The sequence below is a fragment of the Megascapheus bottae genome, chromosome 16 (genome assembly GCF_031878675.1).
Source record: "Megascapheus bottae isolate mThoBot1 chromosome 16, mThoBot2.hap1, whole genome shotgun sequence".
In the NCBI taxonomy this organism is placed as follows: Eukaryota; Metazoa; Chordata; class Mammalia; order Rodentia; family Geomyidae; genus Megascapheus; species Megascapheus bottae.
The window spans coordinates 12,351,673-12,375,945 of NC_143524.1; the positions used below are offsets into that span (position 1 = coordinate 12,351,673).

Genomic DNA, 24,273 nt, shown 5'->3' on the forward strand with positions numbered 1-24,273 from the left:
AGACAGAGGGGATCAGGAGTGGCTGAGGCAGGGCCTGGACCTTCTCTGCTCTTCTCCCACTGAGAACCTAAATTTGACCATCAGCTTCCTTTAGGGCGCTGGAAGCTTAGGTCTTAGAAGAGGTGTCCTGACAATGAGGTGGTGTTCAGCTAGGTTTCCCGCACATAGAAATCCATACAGGATGGTTCTGGGTTGCCGCTTGGAGAGTTCTACCCAGTATCAGCCATAATCTTGGCTAAGACCCTAGAGCCCTGGACCTTGGGGAACAAAGCATGAAACACCATCACTCTGGATTCTATCTGTTGAGGGTATGGAGAGGGTTAGGGGCTTTTCTCTTCTTGTATATGAATGGTCCAGGCAATGCAAAGCTCAGCAGCTCCCTCTAGTGGCCAGTTCATAGCACTCCAGTCCTCTGCAGGGTCCTGCAGACACTGCAGGGAAGAAAAGCCTGTGTATGGTGCTTCACCCTTCTCTCTGGGAAGAAAGTGGGAGGCAGGAGCCGGGGCCTCAGCGTGCAAGTGGATGAGCTCATCTTCCTCCTTCAAGCCTGAGATAACTTTCAAGGGTTCTGGGATAGCCTCCTTGTCATTTAATGCAAAGCAGCCAGGAGAGTAAAGGACATTTATTTCACATTCACACGGCTGTACATTTTCTATAAATAACGTGGAGCTGGAATATTTACAATCATCTACCCCCAGTACAGCTTTCCCTTCTGGATTTGATACCAGGGGACAATGCCTGCACACAGGCATGTCCACTGGCCTTGAGCTACCCTCCCTGGCTCTTGAACAGATCAACCAGTACTTCCTGGGACTCTACTCCAACCACTGTCCTCTGTGGTAATGGTGGGCAGATGGCAGAAATCACTGCTGGGTACAAAGCGGCTCCTCTGTGCTGCTGAGGATGGAGTGGGGGCAGGTGGCGGCAGCCCCTTGGGCCACAACTTAAAACTGCAGAAGGAAGCAGGGGGCTGCTACGCAACTGTCACGGCCTGTCTCATCCCTCCCTTCTCCTGCTCACCCACGTCCAGAGGGCAGGCTCCTAAGTTTCCCATCTACCGTAGGGCAGCGCTGCCCCAGGAGGCCTTGTGCCAGATCACAGAGGATGGCGAGTAGATTTCTGCACTTGAGGGTATAATGCCAAGGGCAAGGAACCGCAACACAAACATCTCAAAGACACGCAATGGTGGGCTCACCAGCCCCCCCCCTCATTCTTCTCCTGAGCCTTGAGAGGAGGCTGGTCTAGGAGAGGGGAAAGGTAGAGGGACGAGCTTAGCCCTGTGACAGACACGCACAAAGACACACCTGAAGACGTAGCCAGCTAAGCCACAGAGGGGCCTGCAGAGAATACACACACATCCTCCCCTTCTCAGTCACAGCAGCTTCGTGCACATGGGAGCAGCCAAAGGCTAGGGGTGAGCCGTGGGCTGGGCCAGCTTCAGAATCCTCTCTATCAGCTGGAGACAGGCCGGGGTGGGGTTCTGAGATCCTCTTCACTGCTACGAACTGCAGCCACGTACGAGAAGAGACACAACACAGAGTAGCAGATCTCATGGGCCTAGAAGGGAGAGAAAGGTGGACAGCTCAGCCACACTGCAGTTCCTGCACCGTCATGCACGGAGGGTCTGGACAGCAAGCCACTCCTGCTCTAACACCGGGCATAGGCCTCTGGGCTAAAGAGAGCCTCAAACAAATCTTCAGAAGCTGCTCCTGTCAGAGAAGGGACTCGGACGCGCGTCTGTCTCCCAGGGTAGACGACTTGCTTTGACTGCATCTAGAGCAAGTCCCCATGAGGGCCCACCCCTCCTCAGGTCTGATGGTCCCCTGGGAACCCTGCGCACTTCGGCATACTCACCATTGGTGTCTTGTACTTGTGGCTCACCACTTCTTTAATTTCAGGAACTAAAACCGGACGGGCAAGAGACAAAACAGAAAGTTCAACACTAAGAGCAACTGTGCCATACTCCCCCAGGCGGCAGCGCCCGGCACCAGGGTCCCCTTTCCCTCTGTGGCCTCTCACAGTGGCTGCAGCAGCTTAGACTATGAGGGCGCAGAGGCCGGCCTCCTCCAGCCAGACTTCTCAGCTATATCTCGGAAGTCTGCAGTGGTTCTCTGGATGGCTGTGGTTCTATGTGCTTCTTTGGCGGCCCCACGTGGGAGGGCCTGGTCACAGCTACTGTGCAGTCTTCGAGGAGTGGCAGTGGGGAAGACAGTGGTCTCTAGCCTGTGCCTCGCCTTGCCGAGATGCCTGTGAACGCATCCCTGTCTCCAGCCCACACAGGATTCCCTCCACTGCCAGCCCCTGTACAGGGGTGTGTGAAGGGTGAATGAAGGGGTGACATGATACTGAACCCATCAGACTTGAGTGTCGTTCCCTGAGTGGCAGGAGAAGCCCAGGCCTGCCTGTGTGAGGGAGAGCGTCAGAGGGCTCTGGAGCAGACACATGGAGCAGGAGACAGGCAAGTACAGCGCCCAGGGAGCAAGGTGAAGGGGAGCATCAGGCAAATACACACATATCCACAGCCCAGAGTGCAAAATCAGGAGTCACCTCTGCCCAGCCATGCGGGGGCTCTGCCCAGCCAGAGGGAGGAGAAGACCCCCTCAAGCCCAGCATTGCTGTGCCTCTGGGAGCCTGGGAGGAGGGGTGTGGTACCCCTGGGGGCCAGAAAAAGTAGGATGAGAGCTGGCCACACTTCCTTCTGACCCTGGGAGATAGAGTCCGGAGTTCCTCAGGGTTAGTAGAGAATAAACTCATCAAAGGTGGAATAAGAAGCCCCAGGTCATTCTTCTGAGTTGGAAGAGTCCCTCAAATATCTCTCAGGCCGAAGAGAGAAGGGAGCACATGGGGTAGAGAACTTGGAACGAGGGAGCCAGCACAGGGTGGGGGGTGTTGGGAAGGAAGAGGGAGAGAAAGGATGTGCACAGCTGGTTTGGATGAAGGGGGCCGCCCACCCATGGTAGGGCCCAAGGCCTGGGGACAGGCAGCGCGTGCCGAGCCGAGCTGAGTCACTTTACCTGCTGGAGAACGAAGGTTTTCATAGCAGCGATGAGGGGCACAAAAGAATGAAGCACAAACACAGCAGGAACTCAAAGCCCAGGGTGAGACCCCACTCCACCACTCCTTAGCGCTTGCTGGCGAGGGGTGGCTCTAGCTTTCAGAGACACCTGCTTCTCTGCCTCTGAGCTTCACTAGGCTGCTCTGGCCTTGAGTATGCTGGGCCCCGGGTCCCCCATGCTCCTCTGTAGCAGAGAGGCTGGGCAGAGCCCAGAGCAGCACCAGGGAGGAGCGCTGGGCTGCTAGAGAGATGGCAACAGGCAACATGGAAGCAGCAGAGCTGGGGACGGCTAGTATGCTCTGCCCCAGAACTTTCTGACCGGCAGCTGGTGAGCAGGGGAAGGCAGTGCTGCTTCACTGGGCCTCTGCAGCGCCGTCTCTAGACTCCACGCCCGTCCGAGGCCCCTTGCTCTTGTGTGGCCACTTTCTGTCTCACCCTGCTCCTCCTCTCTCTCCTCCAGGCTTCTTTTCCTTCCTGTCACTCCTGCTCCTCCTCACCTCTCTGCAGAGGTTCTTGTTTGTTTGTTTGTTTGTTTTTCCCTGCCCCTAGTCCCTCCTCTGGAACTCCAAGGTTTGAGTTACTGCCATGTGAGTCCAGACCTAAGAGCAAAATAGTGTAATTACCAAATTCCTCCAGGACAAAGACGCCTCGAACTGTATTGCACTTTTTAATGTGATTCAGCTCTATGAAAACCTGCAAGAGAGGGAGGGAGGGTGGGGTAAGGCCCAGAGGCTCCACCCCTGTCCCACAAAGCCCTTCCCCCAGCTCGAGCCCCACCCCCACAGGAAACCTAGTTCCGAAGGGAAGACAGAAGAATCCACGCACACACAACCAAAAGCGCTAAGAAGCGAAGAAAGCAGAAAGGGCAAGTACCTTCCGCTCCTGGCCGGAGGAGAAAGCATGGGAGAGAAATGAAGGCGTTAGTTTGAATGGTCCAACTCAACCCGAAGGCCCCCTCTGCTGGCCTGGGCTGCCCACCCGTACCCTCTGCTTAGGGCAGCACTCATGGACACAGTGCTCCAGGGGTTCCCGACTCAGCCCGTCAGGTCTCTACCCTTCCATACATCCTCCTCCGGCGCAGAGGGCTGGCACGGTGCAAAGCTCCCCTCAGACTGTCCTTGGGGTGGGAAGTGATGGTATCTTCCTTGGCACAGGATCTAGAGCCTCCCAAGAAGTGTGTGGTCATAGTGTCAATGGCTCCCACCTGCTGAGCACCCATTTTGGAACATTACAAACATAACTGTGATGGTTCCACCTATGTGGCACAGTCTACAGTGCTGCCCCATTTGACAGATGGGGAAATGGGATCAGAAAGTTACAATGCAAGCACATCCTCACTCCAAGTTTGTGCTTTCCCCATCTGTTTCCCCAGACTCTATCACTGCAGAAAGGGGCCACAGATTCCACCCTGAAACAGCCTGCCATGTAGAAGACAGTCCATAAGTCACTGCCCATTATGTCAGATCACGAGGTCACAGGTAGCCCTCATGTCTGGTATCTGTTGGATGCCTCTCCTAGGGGCCAGGCCTTCTGGTGTAGCAGTTTGCACATGCTGTGTAATGGTCAGAGAACACAGTGGGCCTGGGGGAAGGAGGGCTGCCAAAAGACAGAACAAGGAGGTGGGCAGAGTGTCTTGCATGGCTTAACAATAGCTCATCTTCAGAAAGAGGGGCCACAGCACTGAAATGGAGTCAGCAAGCATTTTCATGGTCCAGAAAAGTGCTTAAGTACCCCTGCTTGGGTTCCAAGACCCTCCAATCTTCAGAGATTTATTGCTATTCTAGGCCCCAGACTGGAAAACACTAATAGGCTGCTAGGAAGATGGACAGCTGTCACACCAAAGCTTGCCCAATTCGATTCCTAAAAGAGGGAGAGCTAAACTTATGAGTGGAGGGAGAAAGCCCCATCTGAGTGACATGTCCAATTCCCAGTTTCTGCTGCCTGGCCAGGGGTGCAGGTGACGCATTGGGACGAGGCTCAGAGCCTCAGGGAGAGGAACTAAGATGGGAGGGAAGGAGAGGAAAGGCACTTGTGTGAAGAGTCAAAGCCGGGAACGGACCTGGGATGATACGCTGGCCTCAGAGGGAAATAGCTTAAGGATTTCCACGGAGAGAAAAAGTAACGCTGTGTTAAAAGACCAAGGGGGAGGGGAAGTCAGCTCCTAGGGTGGAATCACAGTAAGGAAAAGATGATCCTGAAGTGTTCCCCATCAGAAGAAGGGGGACTGGGTCGATAGAGCAGCGCACAAAGTAGGAACACCCAAAAGAAGGGAAAGAACAGGAAGAAGAATCAGCAGAAGGAAAAGGCGAATAAACACACACACTACAAGGACAGAAACAAGCTGCACGGTACACACACACACACACACACACACACACACACACACACACACACTAGAAATGTGAGGTAATCAGCCAGTCTAGACTCTCAATGCAAAAACCACAAGCGAAGCACACCCTGGGAATACAGGAAGGCAAAGACATGAAAAAAAGGGGCCAAGTGAGACGCTCCCACTCACACTGTGAGTCTAACAGACCAGGCGGCATAGCCACCAAGCCTCACTCTCTTTCCCAGCTCCCGCCGCAGGCTCGTCTTGCCACGGACACTGTCCCCTCCCCTGATTCCTCTTGGTCCAGCTGTCCACTTCTCCCTGTGACCCGAGGCTGTCCCTCATGTTCACTGGGAAAGCACTGAGGGCTTGAACACTGATCCTTATTACAAGTGATCTAACAGGGCCAAGGAGCCTGGTGCTGCTTATGCCTACCTGGTTGTGCATGAACTTGAGATTGATCCCTTCCAAGGTGACCTGCAGCAAGCCACCCTCTCCAGTCTTCATGTCCTGCACAGGGAACTCGCCACCTAGTTCAGGCCCTGTGGTAAGGGAGGAGGTTATCAGCTAACTGGTGAGGTGGGTATCCCACAGCCCACTTCCTGGCAGGCTGCTGGCATACAGAAGCGGATCATTTCTCCTCACCAGGTTTGATGCTTTGCTGTCGGGCAGCAGCACGCTCCATGCTGTCCTTCACACAGTAGTACAGCTCCCGACACTGCAGCAATAGGGGGAGAGAGCTGTCCTGTCACAGCAGCCTCCCACGGCTCCCTATCCCCTCCTCTATGATGGCTGCAGTAGGCTCAGGCCAACACCAGGACTCAGAGACCACTGGAATTGTCATACATAATAGCTGGAGGCTAAAAGGTGGCTCCAGATGTGAGCTGGAATTAGAACTCCACACTTGGACTCGGATCCCTATTGAGGATCCAATCTCCAACTCAAACAGAGATCCTAAGTACCTTCTTAGTGTAGAACTTGTTGAGCTGGGTCTCAGAACCATTTCTACGCCACAAACACAAGACCTTGGTCTTTGGACAGTAGGTCATGTTGATGAGCTTCTCATACCACCAGCGCTCATACACTGTCCCAATGTTACTACGTAACACCACACAGTCATCGCACACCTAGGGAAGCATATGCAAGGCAGTCAGTGAAAGCCTCCTACATCCAACATCACACTACCTACATGCATCCCCCAAGGAAAAGGTGGCACAACATGGTCACATCTTTTGCCCTCTACTCATGGTCTCCAGATGGAGACACAAACCCAGAACTAATGGACATACTGTACTGTAGAAAGACTGAGGACAGAAGCAGTCATTGAAAGGAGTCTGTGCACAAAGAGGGAGGCTCAGTCTTGAGGCAGATCGGTGTGTACTGCCTCTTACACATTCCTGCACACTTCCCTGCTGAAGCTGCTTGATTCCCAAAACACTAGGAGATCATCTCCATCAGACAACCATGTTTAAGAATCATGTCTGTGACAAATACAAAAGCAGGGATTATGGCAGGCATAATCAAGGAGGGGAAAAAAAGGAGACAAGATGGATAAGTTCTAATCCTGACTTTGCCCTGTTGCATTCATTCATTCATTTATTTATTTGTTGCCATTCCTGGAGCTTGAACTCAGGGCCTGGGTACTGTTCCTGGGCTCCTTTTGCTCAAGACTAGCACTCTATCACTTGAGCCACAGCACCACTACCAGCTTATGCTGTTTATGTGTTACTGAGTAATTGAATCTAGGGCAAGCACTCGTACCACTAAGCCCATGCTTTCCTTTGTTGGTGGGTCAACAGATACACACCACTGTACTCAGCACTGGTTGAGATAGAGCCTTGTGAACTTTTATACTCTGATGGGCCTCAAAACAGTCTTCCCAATCTCTATCCCCTACGTAACTAGAATTACAAGCTTGGAGCTACCATGCTGGGTCTTATACACTCTTCTTGTCCAACAATCTCTGAGCAGTGGACTTACCTGTTCTCATGGTTTTAATTATTGTAGGGACATTATAGCATGCTAGGGAAGAGAAGGGCTATAAGGTCAGACTGCCTGGGCTTAGATTCTGGCTTCACCATTGCCTAGCTGTGTTATGTTGAGTAAGTTCTTCCATCTAAATTTCCCTGTGTTTGGTGAGGATCACAATAGTAATAACTAATAAAATTATTATGAAGATTAAATAGGGTAGTTCAGTGGCACAATGCTTGCCTAGCATGCATCAGGGCCCAGGTTTGATGCCCAGCACTGAAAAACAAACAAAAAAGAAAACCAAAATACAGAAATCCATTCATTATTATATCATTATGATGTAAGAAATATGACCACTATTATTATGTTGATAGTTCTTCAATCTTTCTCCATACTCAATATGCCAATTTCTTTTCTTGGATGTCTCACATATATCACCTGAAACCCACTTGTCCAACAGTCTCTCAAATTCCACTATCAGAGTAAATATTAGTAACAACCACTCTTCTAGCTGCCCAAGCCAGAAAGGGAGGAAGAATGCCTGACCCCTTCCTTTTTTCTGTACTCATATCCATCAAGTCATACCAGGTCTACCTCAAATAGCCCTGGACTGCCCTTCTCTTCCCTCACACCAACATTATCTCTACTCTTCTTTCAAGTCTGAGAAAAAGATCACTTTTTTCCCCCCCAGTCCTGGGGCTTGAACTCAGGGCCCGAGCACTGTCTTGGACACTTTTTGCTCAATGCTAGTGCTCTATCACTTGAGCCACAGAACCATTTCCGGCTTTTTCTGTGTATTTGGTATCGAGGAATCGAACCCAGGGCTTTGTGCATGCTAGGTGAGCACTCTAACAGTAGGCTACGCTCCAGGCCCCAACTCCCAGACTTTCTGCTATGTACCTCTATGCCTCTAATTATCTAAATGTCTCTCTATAATGCTCACTGCAATTTCTGACTTCTGACTTCTTCAGTTCCTTGTCAACTAAAAAAGAATAACAGGAGCCTTGCTAGTCATAGTAGCTGTTATAATCACCACATCCAACCAAATGCCTGACATGAGATATGTATGAAAATACCTAAATACCCACTTAGAACCTGAAAACAAACACGATATCTAAGCAAAAAAAATATGGATATTGATATTTGCAGCCTGATACTACTTTATACAAATGCTAAAACAAAATTCCATGTAACTTAGGTATATTTATATAAATATTTTTTAAAAGCCAAACTTTTAAAAAGTGATTTCAGAGAAAAATAAGCTCACATATATTTTTATTTTTCTTTATTCCAATGGAACCTAAGGCCTTGTATTCTTTACCACTTAGCTATATCTCTATCCCTCTTTTACTTTCCAATGGTTTAAAAACTTTTGAAGCCCAGCAAAGAAGACTGAGATATGAAGGATCACGGTTTGAGGCCAACCCAGTACAAAAGTCAGTAAGACTCCATCTCCAAAATAACAGCAAAAAGCAGGGCTTAAGCAGCAGAGCACAGCCTAGCACAGCCTAGAAAGAACAAGACACTGAGTTAAAACCCCAGTACTTAAGAAAATTTTAAGTCTTTCCAAACAGCTATCTTTTTTTTGCTCCTTTTAATTCACACTTACAGCGAAGAGCATAGCCATTTATTATTGAAGTCATTTGGGTCAGGGTTTTCTTTTTTATGTAAAAATTTTAAATTGTTATTATACACAGAAGAGTTGCAGTTATATAAATAGGGTAAAGAGTTTCTTTTTGGAGCCCTTCCCTTGACTCTCACCCAGTTTTTGCCTCTCATCTCCACCCACAAGCTGTATAGTTTATTTTTAACGTAGTGTCCACCCAGTACCACTGCTGCATTTGTTCACCCTTTGTCTCTTCATTTCTTTCCTTTTTTTTTTTTTTTTTTTTCCAGTCCTGGGCTTAAGCTCAGGGCCTGAGCACTGTCCTTGGATTTTTCTCAAGGCTAGAGCTCTACCACTTGAGCCTCAGCACCACTTCTGGCTTTTTCTAAGTATGTGGTACCAAGGAATTGAACCAGGGTCTTCGTGCATGCTAGGCAAGCACTCTACCAGTAGGCCAAACTCTCGGCCCCTCCTTTTTTTTTTTTTTTTTTTTTGGGTCATGGGGCTTGAACTGGGCCTGGGCACTGTCTCTGACCTCTTCAGCTCAAGGCTACCACCGTACCCTTGAGCCAAGTCTCACTTCCTGTTTTCTAGAGGTTAACTGGAGATAAAAGTCTCAGGTCCTTTTGTGTCTGGGCTGGCTTTGAACCTTGGTCCTCAGATTTCAGCCTCCTGAATAGCTAGGATTGTAGACGTGAACCACCATGCCCGGTGGTCCATCTTTTTTTTCGGTTGGTCGTGGGACTTGAATTCTGGGCCTGGGTATTATCCCTGAGCTCTTCAGCTCAAGGCTACCATGCTACCTCCTTGAGTCACAATGCCACTTCTGGTTTTCTGGTGATTAATTGGAGTCTCATGGAGATATGAGAAAGGGTATCAATGTTTGTGAAGTAATGCACCTTCTATCTGGTGAATATAATGTAACCCTTCTATTAATTACAATAAAAATATATGAAAAAAAGAAAAAAAGAGTCTCATGGACTTTTTTAGTGCCTGGGCTGGCTTTAACCCTCCATCCTCAGATTTCTGCCTCTGGAGTAGCTATAATTACAGGAGTGAGCCATTATGCCTGGCCTTGTCCCTCTATTTCTATGCCTGATTTACCCTCCTAAAAACAGATAAATGAACAAACAACTCTAAAAGAAAAGAAAACAGTAAAGAAAAAAAAAACTTCTTGTTTCCATTTCCAGGAGTTCATTTTGCCCTTTGTTGTTGTTGTTGTTATTGATTTTTCATTGTTATTTTTGGTTTGGGTGCTGGTTCTGGGGCTTGAACTTAGGGCCTGGGCTCTCTCCTTGGCTTTTGTGCTAGCACTCTATCACCAGAGCCATGTCTCTACTTCCTGCTTATTGTTGGCTAATTGGAGATAAAAGTCTCACCAATTTGCCTAGCCTGTCTTTGAACTGTGGTCCTCAGATCTCAGCTCTTTTAAATTGCTAGGATTACAACTGTGAACCTGTAATCTGATGCCTAGCTCAAACAGCTACCTTTTAACTGATCTTGTGGCCAGCAGGTTATGATATAATAAAGGAATTGAGGATAGGTTAATAATATACTAGTCACGGAGCCGGGAATTTGGCCTAGTGCTAAAGTGCTTGCCAGCATGCACAAAGACCTGGGTTTGATTCCTTGGTACCACATACATAGAAAAAAACCAGAAAGTGCTGAGGCTCCAGTGGTAGAGCTCTAGCCTTGAGAAAGTCCAAGGACAGTGCTCAGGCCCTGAGTTCAAGCCCAGGACTGGCAAAAAAAAAAAAGTCACATCAACCAATATTACAAATGTACTGCCCCTTTGGCCCTAAGAATTCTTACAGCTGCATCTACAAGACATACAAAATTAAGCAGGTATAGTGTCATTAATGAAATCACTATTCTCAATAATAAAGAACTGGAATTAACCCAAGGATCCATATGTACTAAGTGAGCAAGTAAATCATGGCAGGGTCACACAGTAAGATACAGTTAGCCAGAGAAAGACTGGGAAAACTGCTAGACGCTGGTGCCTCACACTTGTCATACTGACTAGTCATCAGTCTGAGATGTGAGGGTTATGGCTCAAAACTAGCTGGGGCAAGAAAGTCTGTGAGACTCTTATCTCCAATTAATCACCAAAATACCAGAAGTGAAGCTGTGGCTCAAGTTATAGAGTACCATCCTTGAGCAAAAAAAGCTAAGGGACAGCACCCAGGCCCTGAGTTCAAGCTCTAGTACTGGCGCGCGCGCACACACACACACACCAAGAATGGAAAAGTTCTTTGTTCTGTTACAGAGGATAGCAGGATAATATTTAATGAAAAAACTAGATATAGGCTAATGAATAGATGTTTGAGTCACACTGTCCCTAAGTCAGGACAACTTAAAATAGTATATACTGAGAAGTCTTCACTCTCTTTCTGTAACAAAAGAGAAAAATAAGGATTGTGTTCCAATCTTACTGTTTACATAAAAACTGAGTGGAACATACAAAGGCAACCAATAATAGAGATTGACTAATTAATCAAAGTAAACTAGACAACTCAAGAAGGAAGGGAATGGGAGAGAATGAGGAAACAAATGACACTGAATGAAAGGAAATGTACTTATTACCTGATTCATGTAAATATAACCCCTCTGTACATCACCTCTATAATAATAAATTTTAAAAATAAACTTAAAAAAATCCTTTAACAAAAAAAAGAGGTTGTCTGCAGGATGAAGGGGAAAGGTAAGTAGGAAACTAAAATGTAAATAGAGTTAGACTAGAGTTAAATATAGGGTGTCCTTATGGTGTCATGATTTATGGACGAGACTATATCACTCATTCTATATATATTAAAAATGGGAGCAAGGGAAGAGGCAAGACTGTCCAAAAGAAATGTACTGCAATTCCCCTGTATAGTATCTTCATAATAACAATTAAAATTTTAAAAAATTATAAAAAAAGATGGAGAATCATCTATCATATGCATAATCTCATAATTTAATGACAAGTTGATCATAAAGATACATGGGATAAAATAACTATTCTGGCACCAGTTACAAGGATTCCTGTGTCTCTCAGATGTTTTTTCAGGTCCCCAGAATGAACCAGCACCTACCTCCATGAAAAAGATATCTCCATTTGTGTCTGTTCCTGCATGTACCACGAATGTCTGCTTCCTCATGTGCCGGCTACCACTGGACCGGATGGAGAGATCACGTCCATTCTGAGAAAAGAGGTATTTAAGGACATTCATACATCCTTCTTACACATGGGTCTAGGATAGGAATCCCTGTTCGGCACTAAATTCATTATTATACTCAGCACAGACTCACCTGTCACTAGACAGTGTTCAAGGACTCTGTGGCCCCTGAGAAGACTCAGTTTTTACTTATATGTTATATTTATATTTGTTACAAATATTCCGATATTAATTAGTTTTAAAATAATTCATTAATGGGGTGGGGGGGAGGGTAATGGGTACCAAGACATGTGAAAGGGTATCAATGTATGTGAATTAATGCACCTTCTATCTGCAAATATCATGTAACCCTTTTACTAATTACAATAAAAAAAAGAAAATGTAATAAAAAAATAAATAAAAATAATTCATTAATAATACTCAAATCAGGGCCATGAGTTTGGCCTTTTGGTAGAGTACTTGCCTAGCATGCATGAAAACCCAGGTTCTATTCCTGGGTACCACATACATAGACAAAAGCTGGAAGTGCTGCTATGGCTCAAGTGGTAGAGCGCTAGCCTTGAGAAAGCCCAAGGACAGTGTTTAGGCCCTGAGTTCATGCACCAGATCTGTTAAAAAAAAAATACTCAAATCATGATAATGTATGTATCTTTCATAAAATGTACTTTTTTTTTGGTGGTCATGGGGCTTATACTCAGGACCTGGGCTGTCCTTGAGCTCTTTTGCTCAAGGCTAGTGCTATACCACTTTAAACCACAGCTTCACTTCTGGTTTTTCAGTGTCTAATCAGAGATAAGGGTTTCCGATTTTCCTACCTGGGCTGGCTTTGAACCATAATCCTCAGATCTCAGTCTCCTGAGTAGCTAGGATTACAGGTGTGAGCCATCAGAGTCCTGCAAAATGTACTTTCTCTACCAATGTTGACATTTTTGCAAATCTCTTTTAGTTTAATAGAAATGGCTACATTCTCCTATCTGCTTCTGCATTCGATCCTTAGCACCATGTGGCTCTGGTTAAGGTATATGAAGAAACTCTGACTTTACAGAGGCTTTTGAAAAAGGACTTTAGCACTCTTTGCAGCTAAATAAGTATGTCCTTCTTTGTTACTTTATCAGAATATAAAAGGCAACAGTTTCTTAAAGTTAATTGCAACTTGGAATCTAAAACACATCAATAAGCCTTTTATACTGTTATATCAAAATCCATCTGTGTACCTTAAAATTTGAGGTATTTTACCCAAGCCTAATTTTTCTGCCTGGAAACTCAGGTTTGCTCTCGGGTTTTTTTGTTTGCTTTTTTTCACTCATGGCTGGTGCCCTATTGCTTGAGCTTTCTGGCTTTTTGCTGCTTAAGAATTTCTCATCTCAGATTTGTCTTCTGGGCTGGCTTTAAACCATGATCCACAGACCTTAGCCTCCTGAGTAGCTAAGATTATAGGCATGATCCACAGGTGCCAGCTTCATACTTTAATTTTAATGTCATACAGTGTATTTGGAAAATACTTCCCAATACTAACATATCTCATTATATCATACGTTAAAAATAATATTCATTAACATCATCTCCAATCTTGTTAGAAACATTTTGAAATGTGGGAAAGCTTTAAGCTCAAAAATCTTTCAAAATTCGGGGCCGGGAGTTTGGCCTAGTGGTAGCGTGCTTGCCTAGCATGCACGAAGACCCGGGTTCAATTCCTCAGTACCACATACATAGAAAAAAAGCCAGAAGTGGTGCTGAGGCTCAAGTGGTAGAGCTCTAGCCTTGAGAAAGTCCAAGAACAGTGCTCAGGCCCTGAGCTCAAGCCCAGGACTGGCAAAAAAAAAAAAAAAAAAAAAAAATCTTTCAAAATTCTATTTTCACTTAAAAAACTTGAATCCTGCCATTGACAACAAATATTATCAATAGTTTTCCTTGAAACAACTGGTTCACATTATTTTAGAGAAAAGATCTGCCAAATACTAAACTCTGAACAGCAACTGCCAATCTGTTTTTCTCAAAACTGTCATACTGGGTTTGTATCAGAAATGTTTCATCTTTACTTATTTTCCATTTTGTTACATTGAGTACTAAGATGTATGAACAACTGTCTACTTTTCTTTTCTTTTTTCTTTTTTGTCGGTCATGGCGCTTGAACTCTGGGCCTGGGCGTGGTCCCTGAGTTCTTCAGCTCAATACTAGCACTCTACCACTTGAGCCACAGCACCACTCCTGCTCTTCTGGTAGTTAACTGGAGACAGACTCACAGACTTTCATGCCTGGGTTGGCTCTGAACTGTGATCCTCAGATCCCAGCCTCCTGAGTAATTAGGATTACAGGTGTGAGCCACTGGTGCTCTGCAACTATTTAGATTTAACAAAAGCAGTGTGCTTGCTTTGGTTTCCCCCCACCCCCAGCAGTACTGGGGTTTGAATTTGAGGTTTCTTACTGGCAAGATGGGTATTTTCTATTGCTTTCACCTTATCTCCAGCCCTTTTTGCTAGTTATTTTTGACAAAGTCTTGCTTTTTTCCCCAGGTTGGTCTGGAATACAACCTTCCTATTTATACTTCACACCTATAGCTCAATGACAGGTGTATACCACCATACCCAGCTCCTTCTGTTGAAATAAAGTCTCATGAACGTTTTGCCTGGGCTGGCCTGGACCTGCAATCCTCTTCAGCCCCAGCCTTCCAAGTAGGATTACAGGCATGAGCCATTGGTGCCTAATGATACATTGCTTTTCTTTTTTCCTTTTCTTTCTTTCTTTCTTCTTTTTTTCTTTCTTTCTTTCTTTTTTTCCCCGAAATAGTGTATTTCAGATTGGCCTAAAACTTCCACCTCCTGAATGAAGAGAATGAAGAGAGGACAGAAGTATGCTACCATATCAGACTTGAAACTGGAAAACTGAAAGTGCAAAGAGGTAAACTATGTATGACAGTTTAGAGATATGAGTTAAGGCACCAGTATTCTGTGTACTGCTTTTTGTAACATCACTGCAAATGTGAATCTGGTCAAAGAGGCATTTTGGTATTATGATAAAAACAGATTTCACCTTGTAGACACTCAGGGTTCACACACCATACAATGAAGCTGCTACTAGGACAGTTTCAGTATAGAAAGCTTCAGAACACAACAGTAGAGCTAGAGCATCCTCTAGATTATTGACCTATTCTCAAAAATAGGGATTAATTTGACTACACATAACACAGCCAGAAAAGGCCCATAGAGAAGCTCTTCAGTGTGACAGAGGCCTAGCTGGGAAGGTTGACAAGCACAGGGAAAAGGTTCAAAGATGTCTCATCTACTCACCAGGTTTGCTAGCTGATCAAGCACTTCATTGATTTGCTGGCTATACACAAGTCCAATATGGGACTTTCCCATCAGACGCCGCACCTTCTTCCGGATGTCATTCTTATTCACCTGGAAAGTCAAGGCAGGAATCTTATGGAGGGACCTGCTCACCTCTCAACTGGAGCATGGACAAGAAAATATACTAGTAAGTTTCCTCCTATCTTAGAGAAGGAATTACAAAAGAATTACTTATCACTGAATATGGGGAAATCTTCCAACTGTGGATTGTGTGATGTGAAGGGAACAAAAGCTCTGACTGTTTCTAGTTAGCGTCTGCAGAAAAGGGACTCTTATAGAAACTGGCCTTCCCACTCAATGTCACATTTGCCTGAAGGGTTCATCACCACTAATGACTCAGTGGTGACCCTGGGATTTGGTTGTAGCCAAGACACACTGCAAGGTTAAAGATGATGATCTTCTCCAGCCAGGAATTCAACAAAGTGGAGGGAACCTTACAACAGGAAAGGAAGCAAACTAAGAAGGCATACAGGACATTCTCATTTCACATTTAGAGAAGTTGAGGAGAATGGGAAGAGAAGAAACTCAGGGGCTCATTCATGAAACAACTCTCTTCTACCCCAAGCCCATGTTTCTGATCAGAGTGTTCTGCCCTCTCTTCTATTTAGTAACATAATTCTTCCATGGCTATAAAAATCAAGCACAATTAAAGCAAATACTTCACATTACTTTGTTAATGGGTAACTTTTTTTTACAGCTAAATTCTATCTGATAAAGGGTTAGTGCTAAAAAATAAATTTCAGAGTAGCCTTTCTAAGGTTTTATAATACATATGTATATGTGTGTGTGTATTTATGTGCTCTGTTGTGAGCTCTACTGGAAGCCTAAAAATATTTAGCAAAGGGAACTCACATAAAATTTAAAATAAACAAATAATATATAGTGACCAACTACCTTTATAACATTTATTAGCAAAACAGTCTGGCAACTTCAGCTATGAGGATCGCATGTACACAGCCTTCTCTTTCAATCCAGAAGAGCCTCCGTGAAATGCTTTAATAGATCCCCAGCTGCAGTAGAAACAGGTCTTGACCTTCTACCACTGGTGCAATGAGACACCAGTAAAACTGACATTACCTTCATCAGCAGCATGTAAGAGATGAGGTTGTGCAAAAGTGTGGCCAGCAGTCGGTCTTCATCATCTTCCAGGCGCTTCCGGTCATGTTCTCCAAGGGATAGGTATCTAAGCAGATCAAGAACAACTCAACTAACTGGGAAGAGGCTGGGGTCAGCATACTTTCATAGCTGTCCTAAGTCCATACCTGTCGATCATCTCCTGGGGACCCTGGTCCATACCCATTCCTTCTCTCTCCAACATCACAGCATCTAAGAATGCATCCTCCCAGAACTGCATTTGGTCCCATAAAGTAGAACGTTCCTTGCCTGTATAGAATAAAATTTTGTTTGTTGTTTTTATTTTTTGTGAAGAAAGAAGGCTTAGTTAACATTTAGAAAATATAGCTGCCAAATGAAAATAAAAGAGTAAACTCTAGATAAAATGGAGTTTTATTCCACTTGGATCATTCAAAAATTCCAAAAATAGAAATGAAACAAATATCTCTACCCCAGATCTAACATTCTTGTCACTAGTCCCAGAAGCCTCTAAGTAAGGTCCAGCCTCTCCCAAGCAGGAGGGATGAACACAGCACACAAAAGAGAGGTGGTTACTTATAGAAAAGGTCTCCATAGCAGCATCCTCTAATTGGTCCCACATCGATCCTTTGTCCCTTCCTGACAATTTGTGAGTAGGAAGGTCCATGGTAGCAAGAAAGGAAAAGAAGACAGAAAGACAGAGACTATCAATTAATGGCAAAATCCAATCTCATCTGGGTTTCAATCCCGCTTGTTCCAGATCCCACAGATCCCTTGCTTCAGATATAAAAATACTATCTCATTACATCTTTGAGATCAGCAAAAAGCCAAGCAGTACTAGCCTCTCCTCTGGCCAAGCCCTGCTCCCCCTATCCCCAACTCCAGTGCAAAAGGTACTTGTAGTCTCTGTTTCTCACCTAAGAGTCCTTCATAGAGATAGACTCGCTGGCTTACATCTTCGGAAGAGCGAACAGGGCTGCTTGCCAGCTTTTCCTTTGGCTTAAAGCTGTGGGCTTTGCCCTAGAGAGACAAGATAATAGATCAGCTACCACAGGTGCTAATAAATAGGAGAAAAACAAACCAAGCACTTTATCAAGGGATTCACCTGCCAGTACCATCCATTAGCAGTGTAACTCCAGTACCCCTGATTCTGCTATTATACTTGCCTCTAGGATTTGAAAAAGAATCAATCTGATAATCCAGCTTCAGTTACTACCTCCTAAACCAACTGAACAAGTTTTTCTTATAATTTAGTGGCTCATGCCTATAATCCTAGCTACTCTGGAGATTGAGTGTATATATGAAGCCTCATGTTTGATTCCTAAGTACCACATCAACAAGAAAAAGCCAAAAGTGGTGCTGTGGCTCTAGTGGTAGAGCGCTAACCTTGAGCAAAAGAAGCTCAGGGACAGTGCTCAGGCCCTAAGTCCAAGCCCTAGGACTGGCAAAAAAACAACCAGGGATATAAACCTTAGTCAATCTGACTTTAAACCTTTTAAACCTTTCTTTGTACTATTTCACTTTGCTACACAGAATTAGCTTTTTGTTGTTGTTGGTGGTGGTTATGGGGCTTGAACTCAGGGCCTGGATGCTGTCCCTGACCTCTTTTGCTCAAGGCTAACATTCTACTACTTTGAGCCACAATGCTACTTCTAATTTCCTGGCAGTTACTTGTAGAAAAGAGTCTCTTAGGGCTCACACATGCTAGGCAGGTGCTCTAGTACTGACAACCATCTCCAGATCTCCCATAGATTAAACCTGCCACACATATAGTTGGTAATTGGTTTAAAAATATGCAATTCAGGGCCAGAAGTTTGGCCTAGAGGTAGAGTGTTTGCCTAGCTTGCACAAAGACCTGAGTTCAATTCCTTGGTACCTCATACGTAGAAAAAAGCCGGAAGTGGTGCTGAGGCTTAAGTAGTAGAGCTCTAGCCTTGAGAAAAACTCCCAACGACAGTGCTTAGGCCCTGAGCTCAAGCCCAGGATTGGCCAAAAAAAAAAAAAGAGCAATTCATTTTTCCCACCACTTCTTACAGATAGATCTGATAAAGGGCCAGTGCTGAAAAACAGAATGAGGGCCTTTCTAAAGTTTTAGGACCTAAAATTGTAAATATATATTATTTGCTTTATATATATTACATTCTGTTGGATATACATGTATAAAATATACATTATATATGATATATACATATATACAATATTCTGTTGGGATCTCTAATTTATCATCCATTTCTACAATATCAGAACTTACAAAGGCTTTTCATCTAGGTTAAGAGGTAGGCAGTATCATGTCACTTCACAACACATGGAACGATATATGCATAGAAGCAACTGCTCAAAGGTTGGTCACTGGTTAATACCTGATTGGTGTGACTAAACACCAGTCTCCTGGGTCACAGCCCACTACTTTGTTCAGTGGGTTATGTGGATTTAATATGGTTTATTTATTGCAGATAAAGCTTTGTTAGGAGCTAGGGATATAGCTCACTGGAAAGTGTTTGCCTATGATGCATGAAGCACTGGATTTGATCCCTAGCAATGCAAAACAAAACAAAACAAAACAAAAAGGGGGCTGGGAGTTTGGCCTAGTGGTAGAATGCTTGCCTAGCATGCACGAAGACCCGGGTTCAATTCCTCGGTACCCCACATACATAGCAAAAAGCTGGAAGTGGTGCTGAGGCTCAAGTGGTAGACCTCTAGCCTTGAGAAAGTCCAAGGATAGTGCTCAAGCCCTGAGCCCAAGCCCAGGACTGGCAAAAAAAAAAAAAAAGAAGAAGAAGACCATAGATAACAACAAATGAACAGAAACAAAGCTTTACTGAGCCAAGAAATTTAAGTTACTGCTGTCCAGAAACTCAACTATATGGATTCTTTACACTCAGCATAGCATAAGTAAGACTTTGTTACAGAAAGGTCTGAGAAAGGTAGGTGCAAGTCAGGTACCCCTGACAAGCTTCTTTCAAGACTGATACTTCATGATATTTTTTTAACATCCAGAATGCTAAATATACATTGACAAGATTAGTTAGTCAGTTATTTGAGAAAAGATCTCACAATGTAACCTTAGTTGGCCTTAAACTCAATTCTACCTTAGCTTCTTGAGTGCTGGGATTTCATGTGTGTGCCACCATGCCCAGCTCAAAGGATTAAAAAAAATAGTCTGTGTAACCCCAAGTTCTTCAAATTAATAACAAAAACCCTGCCTGGCTAGACACAGAGAGGGCCCTAAATTGAATGGCTCTACTGACTCTCGATCCTACTGCAACTTTTACTTTGCAAGGTAACTAGCTCTACTGGAAAGGCTCTAGGGGTGAAAATGATTAATTTTATTTAAATTTCACTTTCCTTTCTCCCTACAGACTAAAAACATGGGCCTATGAGCTCTTTTAAGAATATTCTATTAGGGGCCGGATGTACACAAAGCCCTGGGTTTGAGTCTTGGGTATTACATACAAAGAAAAAGCTGGAAGTGGTACTGTGGCTCAAGTGGTAGAGCACTAGTCTTGAAAAAGCTCAAGGACAGTGCCCAGGCCTGGAATTCAAGCCCCATGACTGGCAAAAAAAAAAGAATATCCATTATTCTCTAACAGAATGGCAAGCATATCAAAGAATTTAACACTGTCTAGACAGGCATGTATACATTGCAAAGTAGTGTGTCTCAGACAAGGATTTATTTCCCTCAGGCATGATGGTACACACCTGTAATTTCAGCACTCAAGAGGTGGAGGCAAGAGGACTAAGATTTAAAGCCAGCCTGGGTTATATAGTGAGACACTGCCTCAAAATAAATAAATTAAAAAAATTAATTTCACTACAGCAAATCACAGTTTGATCAGATGATCACTGGCAAGTTCTCACCCCCACCTCCACCCTTTGACAGTCTAGGGATAGAACTTAGTAACTTGCAAATGCTGGGCCCTATCTTCTCCTTCTAACTCTTTACTTTCCTCTCTTATAAAAGAAAAAGTAAGCCAGCAGCCAGTGGCTAATGCCTGTAATCCTAGCTAATAAAGAGGCTGAGATCTGAGGATCACAGTTCAAAGCCAGCCTGGGCAGAAAAGTGTCCATGAGACTCTTATCTCCAATTAATCGGTCAAAAACCATTAGTGGAGCTGTGGCTCAAAGTGGTAGAGTGCTAGCCTTGAGCAAAAGAACCCCGCTTCAAGCCCTATGACTAACAAAAAAAGGGAACGAGAAGGAGGAGGAGAACAATAAGAAGAGAAGGACAAAGTCTTTTGGCAGTAAAGCTTACAAAGATGGTGCTTGTCGCAGAGTTGGTCTCAATTTCACTGTCAGACAAGGTTCCCCGAGAACTTGCCAAGTGGGCGCTGCCTTCACCACCTGGTCCATCACCTGCATTGCTACTAAGGTCACTGTCTGCTCCAAGGGTCTCTCCAGAACTATTACTCACCTGGAAAGGAAAAATGGTAGTAAGCAATACTCTCCAGGGAAGGACCCTGGAGATCCCATACTGATAAAGGACTTTGCTGCCATTAAAAGTATCAAATTTCACAGGCATTTCAGACAGCTTCTTAGAGTACTTTCTTTATGAAGAGAAATGCTGTATACACCTGGAAGGTTCCTTTCTCCACCATGAAAACCATGTTAATTTGAGACCAAGAACAGCCTCCAAAAAGAGAGAAGGGCCCTCTTCCAAGGAGACGACCACACCCCACCCACCAAGATGCCAGTGTGGTGTTCCCCTACCACGGTGCTAACTTCAGAATCCTGACTTGAGCTTCGGACCATAACTGCTGGACTCACACAGATGACTGAGTCTTGGTCCATCCTCTGAAATAAGACACAGAAACACCGATATCATTCCTAGAGAGCAATGAGTAATGTTTTCCCTGAATAGAAAACATGCAAAATTTACATAATAAAAGAGAAACAACACACATTGAAAAGATGTAAGCTTTTCATGGAAAACACAAGAATAAGGAAATGAGAACAAGCCACAAATCAATCACCAGGATCGCCATATTTTTTTTTGGTCAGCAGTGGGACTTGAACTCTGGACTTGGGCACTGACCTGGAGCTCTTCAGCTCTACCACGTTGAACCACAGCACCACTTACAGTTTTCTGGTGGTTAACTGGAGATAAGAGTCTCATGGACTTTCCTGCCCTAGTTAGCCTTGAACTGCAATCCTGAGATCTCAGCCTCCTGAGTATCTAGGATTATAGGCATAAACTACCAGAACCTTGCCTAAATACATTATTTTAATAAATAATAATCAAATTACATATACTTCTAAAAATTTTTCCATGCCACTAAATTTTTGAAAATGACTGTTAATGGATGCTAAGATTATACTACACTGATTTATCACATTTGTCTTTCCTTTGTACTCTATGTTCATAATGTTCTGTTATGGTACTTTCATTTGTTTGTGTTTTGTTCCGGACCTGGGGCTTGAACTCAGAGTCTAGGTGCTGTTTCTGAGCTTTTGTGTTCAAAGTTGGTATTCTACCTCTTGAACCATAGCTTCACTTCTGCTTTTTTGTTGTTGTCATTGTTGTTTGTTTGTTTGATTTTGATCTGGGACTTAAACTTTGGGCTTGGGCACTGTCCCAAAGCTTTTGTGCTCAAGACTAGCATTCTATCACTTGAACCAGAGCTCTACTTCTGGCTTTTTGTGGCGAATAAGATAAGTATCTCATAGACTTTTCTACCCTGGCTGGCTTTGAACCACAATCCTCAGATCTCTGCTTCCTGGGTAGCTAGGATTATAGGCATGAGCCACTGGCACCCAGCTTCATTTGTTTTTAACTTCAAGTATTCTGAGTGCAGCAAGTATAGCTCAGTGGTAGGACCCTTGAACACCAATAAATATACATACATACAATACATAGATACATACATACGTACATACATACATACATACATGCAATATATAATTTAATTCTGACAATTTTCAACAAGGTTACCACAAACCTGGGAAGCAGATGTCAGGCTCACACCACTATCTGCACTGATCTGGGATTTTTTCTCCTCTGTGTCAGCAAGGTCAAAGGCAGGTTTGATGACTTCAGACCCTGAGTAGGGGAAGACTTCCATTACTCAACACACAGAGGCTTGGGGCAGACTGGTAAAGGGAGTGAGAGGGCCGAACAGCCTGTCCCAGACCTGTTCAGAACATCCCAGTCACCTTCCCAGAGACTGCCCCCCAACAGGCCACTGAAGAAGAGGTCCTCAGATGCCTTAAGACAACAAGGACAGGATAGATCTGGCCTCAAGGGACTTTGATGTCATCTTCTCAACCTGAGAAAAGTCTATGGAAATCATCCTAAAACAGAAAGTTCCACAAACGAACAAATGAATCAATTCCATGGTACCCAGTCAGAATTTCACTGGTGCTTGAGACCATTTAAGGGTCTCCAGGTTGCTCAGTGTTTCCCAGACAAAGGTGTCCAAAGGGGCCAGAAAAGTTTAGGCCAAAAGAGAGAAAGAAACCCTGCTCCAGTTGGTACTGCCTACACCCCATTCTACACCATCTGTATGTGAGATAAAAACCACCCCCACTTTATCCCGCCCAACCACAATGGTATGGAAGAAGGACAGAATGACAGAAAGCAAGAGAGCGTGCCTAGGTAAGCCACCACAGTTAGGCAGCTACAGACTCAACACGGAAGGATAGCAACCATCTCTGCCAACTGTGCCCACAGGTCTCCTGATGGTGAGGGAAGTATCAGCCAATGAGGGGCACTGCAATAGGCAAAGGTTCTCCCCACCAGCTCTGCGGCAACAGAAACCACAGTCTAAAGGATTTTACTCAGTGGACACCCTGATTGCGATGAGGGGAGGGTTAGGAAGCAGCCTATACACTATACACCTAGCAGTCACATACCACCTACCTGCTCTCAGTTCAAATAATCCCCACAAGAGTAAATTTGGGATGGGGCTGACAAAGAGAGCCTGCCCCAACTGGGCCTGGGGAGTTGGCAGGTATGGGAGACTTGGGGACAGGAAGGGGCATTTGTTCCTTACTCTGTTTTTCCAAAGCTTTTTGCTTTTTCACTTCCTGGTGCTTGTTCCACAATTCTACCCCAGATGCAATGCAAGCAGGAGAGAAAGACAGAGAGAGTCAGAGGCTGGTAAGACAGACGAAATGGAAACCCACCCACCCGAGTTGATCCAGTTTTAGGCACAGGCTTACCAATCAAGAGATACAAAGACATCTTCACTTTGGGAGGGGAAGGGAATCAAAAGCTCCAATGTCTTCGTCTAAATACATGAACTAAAGACTCCAGACTTCTAATTCTAATCACAATGTGGCAGGAAAACTCCCTGCAGAATATTTCAACTGAAAAGGCTCTTTCATAAATTCCTTTGTTCTGGCATGAGGAAACTGATCCTTGCAGAGGCAGAAGCACATGATCAAGCGTATGCATCTTAAGATCAGTCTGATTTCTATCATACTATACTCTCAATGACAAATGAACTGAGAAATAGCCATTCTTACAAATTCTAGGCAAGAGATGATCATCTCAGGTAGCCAAAAGTTTTAGAAGCATGAGCATTGATCTGTTTGACTCACTGGACTGGCCAACTCATAACACCAACTAGATTCTCTCCTTGATGCCACCCATCACTCTCAAAACCACATTCTGAGACAGTTGTGTGGAGAAATGCTTCTGGCAGAAGTAGCATAGAACATAAAATAGTTAAGATAAACATTCGAGAAGGACAAAATGGAGAGATTACCAATCA

At 44.5% G+C, this 24,273-nt stretch overlaps 1 protein-coding gene across 50 annotated transcripts in view; it reads right to left on the reverse strand.

The window, feature by feature from the left end:
* Positions 1 to 607: 607 nt before the first annotated feature.
* The window catches only part of Madd (MAP kinase activating death domain), a 43,989-nt gene continuing 20,323 nt past the window's right edge, over positions 608 to 24,273 (reverse strand). For 5 of the 50 annotated variants that reach the window (XM_090347753.1, XM_090347744.1, XM_090347738.1 and 2 more), the window contains 16 exons: positions 23,551 to 23,604; positions 22,498 to 22,598; positions 21,281 to 21,352; positions 20,814 to 20,972; positions 17,479 to 17,581; positions 17,138 to 17,200; positions 16,732 to 16,852; positions 16,547 to 16,652; positions 15,410 to 15,520; positions 12,039 to 12,146; positions 6,347 to 6,511; positions 6,030 to 6,102; positions 5,820 to 5,926; positions 3,679 to 3,748; positions 1,855 to 1,901; positions 608 to 1,557 (listed from right to left, as the gene is read on the reverse strand). In XM_090347753.1, coding sequence (XP_090203879.1) covers positions 1,453 to 1,557; positions 1,855 to 1,901; positions 3,679 to 3,748; positions 5,820 to 5,926; positions 6,030 to 6,102; positions 6,347 to 6,511; positions 12,039 to 12,146; positions 15,410 to 15,520; positions 16,547 to 16,652; positions 16,732 to 16,852; positions 17,138 to 17,200; positions 17,479 to 17,581; positions 20,814 to 20,972; positions 21,281 to 21,352; positions 22,498 to 22,598; positions 23,551 to 23,604 — 1,565 coding nt within the window. In that variant the 3' untranslated portion in view covers positions 608 to 1,452. Of the gene's footprint in view, positions 1,558 to 1,854; positions 1,902 to 3,678; positions 3,749 to 5,819; positions 5,927 to 6,029; positions 6,103 to 6,346; positions 6,512 to 12,038; positions 12,147 to 15,409; positions 15,521 to 16,546; positions 16,653 to 16,731; positions 16,853 to 17,137; positions 17,201 to 17,478; positions 17,582 to 20,813; positions 20,973 to 21,268; positions 21,353 to 22,497; positions 22,599 to 23,550; positions 23,605 to 24,273 lie in introns of all 50 variants that reach the window. The other 45 variants (XM_090347742.1, XM_090347730.1, XM_090347734.1 and 42 more) reach the window with 15 other exon arrangements.